The sequence below is a fragment of the Leptodactylus fuscus genome, chromosome 4 (genome assembly GCF_031893055.1).
Source record: "Leptodactylus fuscus isolate aLepFus1 chromosome 4, aLepFus1.hap2, whole genome shotgun sequence".
In the NCBI taxonomy this organism is placed as follows: Eukaryota; Metazoa; Chordata; class Amphibia; order Anura; family Leptodactylidae; genus Leptodactylus; species Leptodactylus fuscus.
Genome location: NC_134268.1, coordinates 32,573,405 through 32,586,026, shown reverse-complemented (window position 1 = coordinate 32,586,026; position 12,622 = coordinate 32,573,405). Strand labels below are relative to the sequence as shown.

Here is a 12,622-nt window from a genome sequence, read left to right as displayed (position 1 = left end):
AGAAACAGCATTCCAAGAAAAACACATGCTACCCACTGTAAAATTTGGTGGAGGTTCCATCATGCTTTGGGGCTGTGTGGCCAATGCCGGCATCGGGAATCTTGTTAAAGTTGAGAGTCGCATGGATTCCACTCAGTATCAGCAGATTCTTGAGAATAATGTTCAAGAATCAGTGACGAAGTTGAAGTTACGCCGGGGATGGATATTTCAGCAAGACAATGATCCAAAACACCGCTCCAAATCCTCAGGCATTCATGCAGAGGAACAATTACAATGTTCTGGAATGGCCATCCCAGTCCCCAGACCTGAATATCATTGAACATCTGTGGGATGATTTGAAGCGGGCTGTCCATGCTCGGCGACCATCTAACTTAACTGAACTTGAATTGTTTGTCCAAAATACCTTTATCCAGGATCCAGGAACTGATTAAAAGCTACAGGAAGCGACTAGAGGCTGTTATCTTTGCAAAAGGAGGATCTACTAAATATTAATGTCACTTTTCTGTTGAGGTGCCCATACTTTTGCACCGGTCAAATTTTGGTTTAATGCATATTGCACATTTTCTGTTAGTACAATAAACCTCATTTCAATCCTGAAATATTACTGTATCCATCAGTTATTAGATATATCAAACTGAAATGGCTGTTATAAACACCAAAATATTTAGAACTAAAAATGATTAAGATTGATAGGGGTGCCCAAACTTTTTCATAGGACTGTATTTATATTGGATTTACCTGAACCTATACTATAGGATTCAGCAAAAACACCTTATGCTATTTGTTCTATGTGTCTGTTTTGTTTGTGTCTTTGGCTAAATCCATCTGCCCTGCTGTATATTATTGAATTTTAAAATGGCAATTATTTGCCAAAATATTTAATAAATATTTAAAAACTTTTTTAACAAATTGGATTGTGTGTTGGCTTGAGCTTTTTCCGTTATGTTTTGGATGATGTTTTTCATGGCCAATTTCGTGCTACTTGAGGTGCTTCTATGTGAAATGTTGTAATTATTTCAAGTGAATAGCAGCCCGGAGAAGACAACAAAAGGTAGGAGAAGAATAGACTTTCTTAAAGCTATTCCGACGTGTTAATGAGAAAAAATTGTGTTTGAATGGTAGAATCCCTTTAATTCCCCCTACACAGTATAACACCACATTAATGCCCCCATACACATATAATATCACAATAGGAAATATTTTTTCCTAATTTCTTCTTTGTTGTGTTTTATAGTCAGACTTGTCTTTATATCTGGAAAATAAAGTAAATACTGGACGAGTTGAGCTGCAGTTCTGCTCGGACCTTTACTTGATGATGATCCCACTCAACGGACCTTTACTAGACATAGCTGAGTACCCCTGGCCTAGAGTGTTCCATTGGTGTAAAAAGTGAACTAAATCTCAATATATTTTGGCAGAGAATCTCATTAATGAAACAATCTTATGAAGAAAAGGAATAATGTCTGACATCTCACCTATGAATATAAGGAGACACATACTGATGGCTAGAATGGATCCTGAGCTCAGACCAATGGCTCTTCCCGTTCTGGTTATGGCGCTCTCACAGCTTCTTCCCTTGTAGCCGTCCTTACATTGACAGACATATTTATATTGGGATTGCACTACACAAGTGCCCCTATGTCGGCAGCTCCATCTTGTGCACGGTGACGGGTGACACTGCTTCTGTCCTGTCACATTGTTCATCACCTCCACCTTGTCGGCCGGGCATCTGAACAACAAGACTTCAGTATATTATATTATATTAAATTACATTTAGGATCTTCAGGAGACTCACATAACATGTAATATATATATATATATATATATATATATATATTAGCTGGTACCCGCGACTTCGTCTGCGGTGATTGTAGCAGTGGGTATATACAGGCGCGGGTAAGGTTTTCGTAGTGTGTATAAGGTATGGGATATGAAATGTAACTTTGTATCTTGTTTTTGCTGTAATGCAGAGAATACGTGAGACTTTTGTGTTGAAGTTACTTTGTATTTGAGCTGCTATATATACGGTGTTGTGAGAAACTTTACATAGTGACTTTGGGACAGAAGTATTTGAAGTTAACCCTTTCCCGCCGATGGAATTTTTTGATTTTCGTTTTTGACTCCCCTCCTTCTAAACCCCATAACTTTTTTATTTCTCCGCTCCCAGAGCCATATGAGGTCTTGATTTTTCCTGGGACAAAATTTTTCTTCATGATGCCGCCATTATTTATTCTATATAATGTACTGGGAAGCAGGGAAAAAAATTCAGAATGGGGTGGATTTGAAGAAAAAATGCATTTCTGCGACTTTCTTACGGGCTTTGGTTTTATGGCGTTCACTGTGCAACCAAAATGACATGTCCCCTGTGTTCTGTTTTTCGTTACGATTCCGGGGATACCAAATTTATATGGTTTTATTTACATTTTAACCCCTTAAAAAAAATCCAAAACTGTTACAAAATTATTTGAAAAGTCGCCATATTCCAACAGCCGTAACTTTTTTATACGTCCGTGTACGGGGATGTATAGGGCGTCTTTTTTTGCGGGACCGGGTGCACTTTGTAGTTCTACCATTTTTGGGAAATGTTATTGCTTTGATCACTTTTTATTCAAATTTTTATCAGAATCAAAACAGTGAAAAAATGGCGGTTTGGCACTTTTGACCATTTTCCCCGCTACGGCGTTTACCGAACAGGAAAAATATTTGTATAGCTTTGTAGAGCGGGCGATTTCGGACGCGGGATACCTAACATGTATGTGTTTCACAGTTTTTAACTACTTTTATATGTGTTCTAGGGAAAGGGGGGTGATTTGAATTTATAATCCTTTTTTTTTTTTTTTTTTTAAATTTTTTTAAAACTTTTTGTAAACTTTTTTTTGCATTTATTAGAGCGCCTAGGGGTAATGACATGGATGAGCGGTGTCGCGGATTGTCAGAGCGGTGGGGGTCGGCAAACATGGCTGCTGCGGAGTGTTAAAGAGAACCTCCTGGAGTATCGTTAAGGTGAGGGGCAAAGTGGTAAAGTATATGTATATGTGATTGTGTGGGGTTAGGGGCGAGGCTGTAGAGGGCAATATGAATTTTGGGGCTTGCTATGGTCCAAAGTGTGTGAGATTGCAGAGATGGTGATTGAGTTTGGGTTTTGTGGGGGTCCTGGCACAAACGTATGTGCGCTATTGTGACGAAAAGTAGCCTATTGCGCAATCGAGTGTAGTGACTATGTTTGTGGAAACTTTCAGCCAAATCAGTGGAGCGGTTTTTCCGTGATTGAGGAACAAACATCCGAACATCCAAACTCACAAACCCACAAACTTTCACATTTATAATATTAATAGGATATATATATATACGTGGTCCCTCTTGGGATGGAAAACTAAACATAATTTTTAGAAAAACATGTTAAAGCAGTAAAAAGGGTTCCTTCTCTTATATGTGATACAGTCTATGTCTCTGCAGTTAGTTTCCATTCACCTAGGCTTTGTCTCATGAAGACAACCCTTGCCTATCCAGTTGGGGCATATGGACGTCATATGGACAGTACTGTAGTGCAATGGCTTTCCCTGGTCACAAGTGACAGGAGATGTAAGACCCCTGACAATAGCTGAGCTGGCTTAAAGGAAGTCTATCGGGTCTAAGATGCCTTCCAATCCACTAATAGCACCATATAGAGCTCTGTAATAGGAGCAAAAACTGCAATGGAGAGATAATTATCTTTTTATGGACATACAAGTCAGACTGCAAGTGCACTGGGGGCGGGGCCTGATTTGTTTGCAGACAGCCATCACACAAGCAATAGCTAAAATGTCATTGACAGCTAAAGAGGCAGGAATTCCAAAGAAGAGTTGTAGCACTTACAAATCAGGCCCCACCCCCAATGCACTTTCAGGCTGATTTGCATATCTATAAAAAAATTATTATTTCTGTATTAATTCATCGATTGTAGCTTCTATTAAAAGAAACCACAAGACACCATGATTGGATTGGGACAAATTTTGGACCTGAGACTCCCTTTAGGGTTATCCTGGCCTGTGTGGAGCGGGTCCAAAGCCATTCCCTTTGCCTCACAAACATTATGAACCTGTCCAGCTCTCCTCTTACCCCTAAAACCGCAACGTTAGCAAACACAGGACAAGAGGGTAAGTCTAATAATACATGATGATATATACTAAAGTATTCCTAAAGCAATACAAGGCTTTTGCTACCCCTATAGTTACAACACTATGGAGACCACTTACCTGCATTCATACTTTCTCCATAAGTCTATACAGTTGAGATGAGCTGGACAATGTTGTTTCCTGCAAACCTCCGAATGACACCCATTGCTTATCCCCTCCGAACTGACCCGGGTACTGTGCTCATTTCCTTCTCCGCCTATTGGCAACATGTACCCATTGATCCGCACATCCCGCAGACATCCTGTAGGCAATAGATTATAAGGCGTGGGCATGGGGTGAGGGGTGGGCTGGAGTATAAGGGTATTGGAGGGGAGTAGGTGATGGCTAGGATCATACATGCAGACTTGGCCACCCTGATCGGGCCCCGACCAATGCATCTGCATTGGTAAAATCAAAACTTGCAGTCAGGGCTTGGGGCCCACTGGGGGATTCCCCGGTTACCCGGCGGGCCAGTCCGAGCCTGCATGCAGTACTTGTAGAAGGTTAGCCATTGCAGACCCTCCAGCTTCTAATCTGCTAATCCGGCCTGTGCTGTGGATTATAAACCTGCAGCATGTCAGTTATCGTTGCGGCTTTCACTACAATGCTCCATGCTGACACATACCTTGAAAGTCATTCTCTGTTTGCTGTGGTAAGCTATTTCCTAGCAAAATGTTTGACGGATCAACATCAAACAACTTGTTTTTTCCGACAGTTGACGTCACTTCTCGTAGACCGCCACCTCTTTCAGTACGCAAGGTGAATATGTTGTCGTAACGCTCCAGGCTCACAAGCGTCCATTGTCCATGATCTATCCGGATGTCAGGCAATCTCATCATTAGATTTCTTTCTCCAAAGTTAAAGTGAACAGCAAAATGTCCTTCAACAATCTGCAGAGTAGAGAAAAAACTGTTTTTTCTTGAAGCTGATTTTGTAAGGTTGAGGCTCCACGTTGCGGAAAAGCTGCTTTTTTTGTTGCAGATTTTGCTGTTGTTTTTTAGCTAAAGCAAAGAATGTATTGCACAGAAGGGAGAAGTATACTTTGCTTCCTATATATTTCCCATTCCTTCTGTAGCCACCACTAGGTTTGGTTCAAATAAATGCAACTAAACGTGCAAGAAAAAAGTTTTTCTGTGACGTGGGGTCTTAACACAGTTATTTTTACATACGCACATATATAGTATGTAGTATTAAAACAACCAAAGGAGACGCATTTATCTGTTCCCAGCTTGTACTAGTTTATTATGACACCCGGATCAGCATGGGCACAACTAAACCCTGGTATAACAGCTCAGCTTGGGCCGCTCGGGGCCCCCACACAGGAATAGTTCCCCCTTTTGTGCCACAGCATCCCTCCTTGCCTATATGCTGCTGACCCACTGCTGTTTTTACCATGATAGGATTATTTTTCTCCTTTCTGACAGTGGAAGGCTGGCGCTAATAAATCTTCTTACTTCCAGCTCACCAGTGGGCAGGGGTGATATATTTATGACTGCCAGCCAGCCAAGGAAACCGAAAAGGAGATCAAAAAAATGTATCTGGTCCTAATCTGTTGAGTGTGAACTCTTGTCTACTGGACCTGGTCACAGGTGCCATCACTATAACCCACATAGTTACCCCAGTATGGGTCAGAATGGTCCATTGCACTCACCTCGAGCCGCAGAAAAGACGACCTGTCCTTTGACACCAAATGAAGAACAGTAGAGGACGCCGTGCGTGTACGAACCAGAAGTTGTACCTGAGTAGTTTGAGTGCTGAGAGGATGATGTATCACAAAATGGACCCAACTTCCTCTTTCAAAGTTCCATTCCTGCAGAGCTGACATGCCCAGGAAAGACGTATAATGAAGCATATAGATCCCCAGGACATATTGTATATGACGTCATGTCCAAAACTATCCTTACCTATGTCACAGCGCTCTCCAAAAAATCCCGGATGACAGTCACACTTAGCCGAGCTCCATTCACTCATGCAGAATCCATGACCTCCACAAGGGGGCGATCCAGTAACGCTGCACTGATCATCTGTTATAGAGCAGCCTGCAGCGCTATTCTCTGAATCCACAGGCCGCTCCAAGTCATAGACCTGAGCACACAGATACAAATCCTCAAGGGGCTTTCTTTGTAGAAAATGTGGCATTTTTTTCTGTTTTACATAAGAGAATATTGGTATAAAATATTCAAAGTATTTCCCCAGTTAAAGGGGTTGTAGCATTGATTCTGGGACAATCCCTTTAAAGGGGTATTACAGTAATATAAAGTTACCCCCTATTCAAAGAAGTGGTGGGGTTTCGACCAATGGGACCCCCACCGATCACAAGAAATAGGGTGTTTTGCATCACATCACACTTTAAAGGGGCTCTATCAGCAAAATTATGTTAATAGAGCCCCACATATGCGTGAATAGCCTTAAAAAGGCTATTCAGGCACCGTAAATGTTATGTTAACCCCCAGTCCCCTTTTTAAAAAAAAGCATAAAAATATATATGCAAATCTTACCGAACGTGCACTGGGGGCGGTGATGTACGATGCCGTGTCATCTTCGGGCACGCCTGCCTCTTCTGTCTTCTTAGAGCGACGCCCTCTGGTCCCGTCTCTTCTGCCGGCTTCCTATTGGTCTTCTTCCGGCTTGAGGTCTTCAAATCTCGCGCCTGCGTAGTAGCGCTTCCCTCCGGATCGCTACTGCGCAGGCTCATTCGCCATTTTACTTAATGGCAGTTCGCAAGCATGTAGTACGCTCGTGTAGTTCTACGGGGACTGGCAAGTGAGCCTGCGCAGCAGTGCTCCGGAGGGAAGCGCTACTACGCAGGGGTGGGATTTGAAGACAAGACGACAGAAGAAGACACGGAACCAGAGGGCGTAACTACAAGAAGACAGAAGAGGCAGGCGTGCCCGAAGCAGACGTCGCATCGTTTATCCCCGCCCATGGTGCACGTTCAGGTATGATTAGCATACATGTTTTAATGCTTTTATTTAAAAACGGGACCGGGGGTTAAAATAACATTTACGGTGCCGGAGCAGCCTTTTTAAAGGCTATTCATGCATATGTGGGGCTCTATTAGCATAATTTTGCTTATAGAGCCCCTTTAAATGGGGCGGCAGTTCGGGCAGTGTGCACCACTCCATTCATTTCAATGGGACCATCGGACCCCCATAAATCAGCAGGTTCTCCCCTATCATTGCTAATGGTCTCTGTGTCTGTATTCTGCATGTAAATCCTGGACCGAGAGCAGCTCTAATGACCCGACCTAACAGCAGCATACAGTAGAAGAAAACCATCTGACATCCCGTGATACCTATAGATACCGGTCTACTCTATATCATCTGTATCTGTCAGGGAATGTTCTCATTTCTATCAGAGTCTATACAACGTATGTAGTAAGTGTCCAATTCCCCTGAGATTCCACCATTTAATACATAAACAAACTGGGCCCGGCAGAGGGAGACCGATGCTATTTGTTGCTACTCCATGTAATAAATAGGGGTCTTTAAGAGGGGACCCCAAACTATTACCTGAGCCTTATGAATATATTTTATGATTGATTTTCTTAACCAGATCTTCTGTAGTTAGATGTGCAAACAGATTTTTAGATCTTGGGGTGTAATAAGTCAATGGCTCCATGCTTCAATGCAAAATCAAGTCATATTACTAGTCTACTGGACGGGGCGACTTCTTATTCTTACCTTGCTATCAACTTTCAGATTCCTGATACAGCCAGCAAAGCCCTTGAAATGTAGAGAAGGATGAATACCGGCCGGAAAGATCTTCACGCCACCAAGTTGTAGGGGCTGATAAACATTAAGGAACCTAGGTAGGCCACAAGACACAACAGCGCTAGATCTATACTTGTAGAATATTATACTATTATAATGTACGTATGCTACTAACATGCCGGGAGAGGAACTCCTAGCATAAAGTTATCTAAGCTGCCAGGAGTCCCTGCCTCCCAATGACATACTGTCCTGTACTATAAGGGTCCATTCATACGGAGAATAATGGCGCTTTATTTGGCACTGAATTTTCCACGCTGAAAAAAAAGCCTCCCATTGAAGCACCATTTTCCTCCATGTGAATAGGCCCTCAACGGCAAGGAACCGTATGTCAGGGACCCCTAGTATTCACTCTTTCATGGGTGAATCTTGGTCGTCCAATTGAGGGTTTACATTACAGCATTTTTTCCACACCTGCCTAAAACATTTGCCCACTACTGTATAATGTGCTGTAAAAATACTTGGCCTGGTTCTTTATAACCACCTCTTCTTTCCAGGCGTCTCCCCAGAGACTTCACACCATGAGCGATCTCCATTCACCGAGACGTCTTCTATACAGTGGTCGAGAATCATCTTCACTTTCTAATACAAAATATAGACATGATGGTTAAGTCTAAAATTTTTAAAAAAAATGAAAATAAATCACATTCTATATTCTAGCTATACCTTGATATCTCATAGAATAGACTGTAGAGGACTTTCATATAGAGGACCAGTGGTGTAACTAAAGTCTTGTGGGCCCCGGTGCGATCTTTTGTCTGGGGCCCCCTACCTCATCCCTACAGTGAATTCATGATAGTGATGATTATAGGGGCTAAGGAGTTTAATCCACCTTAGTGTGGTTAGGGGAATCTGTGGGTCTCCTTGGTTTATGGGCCAGATGGAAGCTGCAATCTCAATACTAAAACCAGTGCTTATTGCCCCCTAAGTGTCCTGTGCAACTGCACCCTCTGCTTCCCCTCAAGCTACACAAATGTAGAGGACTATTAACCATGTACAGGAGTAACAGGACATATCAGATTTATACTGGATTTACACATCCAAAATATAAAGCTAATATCTCACGTGGATTTTGGCTATAATTTAGACTAATCTCTAGCACCAAGCCTTGAAATCCTTTATCATCTGCACATTAGTCCATTGTGGTCCATGTATAGAGATATTTTGTACAGATATTTTAGATTTTTCCATACTTTTCCATTGCTCAGGATCTTTAGGTTATGCCACTGCCGATCGGACACATGTCGCTTCTTGGTAAACTTCAGGAGGAGAGATCCAGAGCCATGGTTAACAGCCAGGGAAGGAGACCCATTTTGGAGCTCTATATGAAATAAACAGACGCATGGTCATGTTATATCCAGGCAGAGTATTAGTACTGTCCACTGGTTATATCCATGACTGGATCATACAGCACTATATGGCAAATTGTATCAGATACGCATCAAGGAGAACTTACACTAACCATCGAAGTGGTGGACCTTTCTAATATACAATCTCTGTAATCCGGAGTATGCAGTGTGGTCATAAAACATCTACAGACATAAGAAAACTGATCTGAAGGTCCAACCACTGGCACCGCCATTACAATGTAGCCTTTGGCTAAGCCCACACAGTGCAAACATGCTGCAGAATTTCCATTGGGAAAATTGATGGCATTTCCATCAGTATAATTTATATGTTGCGATTCCCAAAAATGTGACAGTTTAGGATATCACTGCATTTCAGAGGCGCGTATTTTTTTGCAATGTGTGGACATATTTCTCATCTAAATTAACTCTTTATTTAATTCATGAACATGTCAGAGCAAAATACACTATTTGTGCTGCTGTAACTAGTGGGTAATGGTCACACAGATTTGTACAGATCACAGGTGGAATATAAATCTGTATTTATAGTTACTTATTCCTTCTCTGCTATAGATAGGATAAGATAATCCTTTAATAGCCCCACCATGGGGAAATTCAATATGCATTAAGCATTGCTGTATCTATGGTATGGAATCTATGTTATCTTAGGTCTACCATCTATGATAGACCTTCTAAAGTGGCTCTTTAACCACTTCAGTACCGGGCAAATTTGTGGTCCAGGACCAGACACATTTTAGGTTTATTTTGTATGTGCGGTTTTGAGGTCTGTAACATTTTCCCCGTATGTCTCAGTCAACTAATTTTTGCGTCTTTTTTTCGGGGACACATAGGGCTTTATTTTTATGTTGTTTTTATTTTCGAATGTGTTTTAATTTTTTTTATATCTGGGAAAATATAAACAAAATAGGAGGGAAATTGTGTCTGGTTTTCAATTTTTTTTTTTTTTTTTTTATTTAATAACACAAAGTGCCACTTAAAAACTTTATAAAATAGTTTTTCCTCTCTGTTACGGTAATTTTTATTTTGTATGGTGTCGTCATGGGTGGGGCTATAACCTTTAACAACGGCGTTTTATTAGCGTATTATTATTTTTTTATTATTATTTTATTTACATTTTTTTTTAAACTTTTTAATTTTATATATATATATATATATATATATATATATATATATATTTTTCAGATTGTGTCCCCATAAGGTGAAAAGAGACCTTTGGGGACATTTGATCACTTTTTTTTTGTACTGGAGGCTGATTTCCCCTGCAACTGAGGCTGGTACATTTAGCCCCAGTTACAGGAAGAATACAGCCTCCTGCACGCTGTATACACAGTAAACAGAGCTGATCTGGGTCCTGTAGGACCCAGTAGCTCTTGCAAGACGCTGCTCCCGGCGGATCACGTGACCGCCGGGTCAGAGGGCGTCCACATCAAGGCGGCGCCCATAGCCGTGTATACAGCGCTCATTGAGTGCTGTATACACAGTGATCAAGATGGCAGGGAAGGGAATAAATCTCTCTGGGAGCTCCGGCTGAAGTTACAGCCGGCTCCCAGCTTCAGTAGCTGCACAATCTCCGTGCAGCTACTGTGTTCTGACTGGACGTACTGGTACGTCTTGTCAGAACAAGGCAACCACTTCCCGGACGTTTATAGTCTATGGGCGGTCCGGAAGTGGTTAAGGGGAACCTGCCATATAGAGCATGGTGTCTGATCTGAAGGTAGCGTGATATACTGCGGTTTTGTGGAAAAAGATTCCGTATAAGCTGTATTTTCTGCTTAGGTTTCCTACTTAGTGTTGACAGCCTTCCTTGTATGAGTGGGCATAAATAGATAGATGTCAATCACTAGATGGGACCACGCACTGGACTCCTAAGCACAGCAGATGATAGAAAACCTTGTATCAGTCTACTCAGCTCCTCCTTGTGTATACCAAGCTGCCCACAGATAGGACTAAGTACAGCGTGAAAGATTCCCTTTAATAAAATGACAGATCTGATGGTCATATACTGACAGTCTCACCTACAGCAATGAAATCTTCTGACTCCCCGTGGTTTTTGGATGCCATAGGACCATTATAGAGCAGAAGACCATCAGCTTCTTCAGTGATGAAATCCAAGGATATCTGGCTTTCATAGCAGAGAGACAATGGTGGGAACCAGGCGAATCCTTGTCCTGTAAATGAACGCTTGGTTTGCTGACATTCTGGGCCATGGTAAGCAGGGGGACATTCACACCTGACAAAGAAGAAGAAGAAGAAGAAGAAGGTCTTATTACTGCCTTTTGCTCCATGGCATAGAACATAAGGTGTGATGTATAGTTTTTTTTTCTAGCAATGCTTTAGTTACTGTTCACACAGTGCAGTTCTGCATTCTATACTGCAGTCAAAACCAGGAGTGAACCCTAAGGAGAGGAAATTTATAAAGGAAAGATTTTCTCCATCTTGGAACCAGTCTCAGTTTTGTAGACCATACTACATACACCGTACTACAGAACAATTTGTAATATGATGAAGCTATACTGGACATGCTAGTCTTCCCCACCAAAAGAACAACAAATATGAGCGATAAAGAGAGAATATTCTTTTTGCCATTATATGATTTGTTTTAATTTTCCCTTAAAAGTGGGCAAAACTAAGAAGACCCCAGCCCCATCCACCAGAATACAAGTCATCTAAATAGAGTTGGTACGTTCTCCCAGTGTTTGTTCCAATTCCTCCCAAAGCATAATCTGAAAACATACTGATCAGACCATTTGGAATTTAGATTGTGAACTCCAATACAGACATTGAGTTATGACAATCTGTGTACAGTGCTGCGGAATATGTTGGTGCTATATAAGTAATACAATAATAATCCTATGGTCAGGTCAGCTCTATCATTTACAATAAAAATCAGTGCTTGCAGAGAGGAAAGTCCTGCCCAAGTTCATGGCATCCATGGAGATAACTTGGCTGAGCCCTCATAGCCATCAGTGCTGTCTCTTCCATGGCTAGTGTTAGAAATAGACCTGGGACCTCTACAATTGTGACTGTGAGGTAGCCAGTCTTTTCTTAATACTTTCCGTTTTGGTGTGTGTTCCCATTTTAGAACGGCTTGTCTGGATTTCTGGAGTCTTTATTAGGCCACTTCCATCTTTTCCTCACTGCTGGGTGTTCAGTATTCCCAGTGATTAAGCTGTTTGAACTTTTACCTGCTTGTTATTTTGTATCTGACCTCTGGCTTCGTTATCTGACTACGTCCATGCCTTCCAAATCTGCCTCTACGTTCCTCTCTGCTACAGCCCCTGCTTGCCTCCTAGACTTCTCTCCACTGAACCAATTTTGTACTGTGCTGATT

General features: G+C 41.7%; 2 protein-coding genes across 3 annotated transcripts in view; both read right to left on the bottom strand.

Moving 5' to 3' along the window:
- The window catches only part of DPY19L4 (dpy-19 like 4), a 149,504-nt gene that overhangs the window by 63,784 nt on the left and 73,098 nt on the right, over positions 1–12,622 (bottom strand). The window lies entirely within an intron of this gene.
- The window catches only part of LOC142200099 (neural-cadherin-like), a 44,672-nt gene that overhangs the window by 7,228 nt on the left and 24,822 nt on the right, over positions 1–12,622 (bottom strand). For both annotated transcript variants that reach the window (XM_075270163.1, XM_075270164.1), the window contains exons 23-31: positions 11,307–11,521; positions 9,118–9,245; positions 8,409–8,506; positions 7,838–7,961; positions 6,059–6,239; positions 5,806–5,972; positions 4,780–5,044; positions 4,236–4,416; positions 1,476–1,729 (exon numbers count right to left, since the gene is read on the bottom strand). In XM_075270163.1, coding sequence (XP_075126264.1) covers positions 1,476–1,729; positions 4,236–4,416; positions 4,780–5,044; positions 5,806–5,972; positions 6,059–6,239; positions 7,838–7,961; positions 8,409–8,506; positions 9,118–9,245; positions 11,307–11,521 — 1,613 coding nt within the window. The remainder of the gene's footprint in view (positions 1–1,475; positions 1,730–4,235; positions 4,417–4,779; positions 5,045–5,805; positions 5,973–6,058; positions 6,240–7,837; positions 7,962–8,408; positions 8,507–9,117; positions 9,246–11,306; positions 11,522–12,622) is intronic.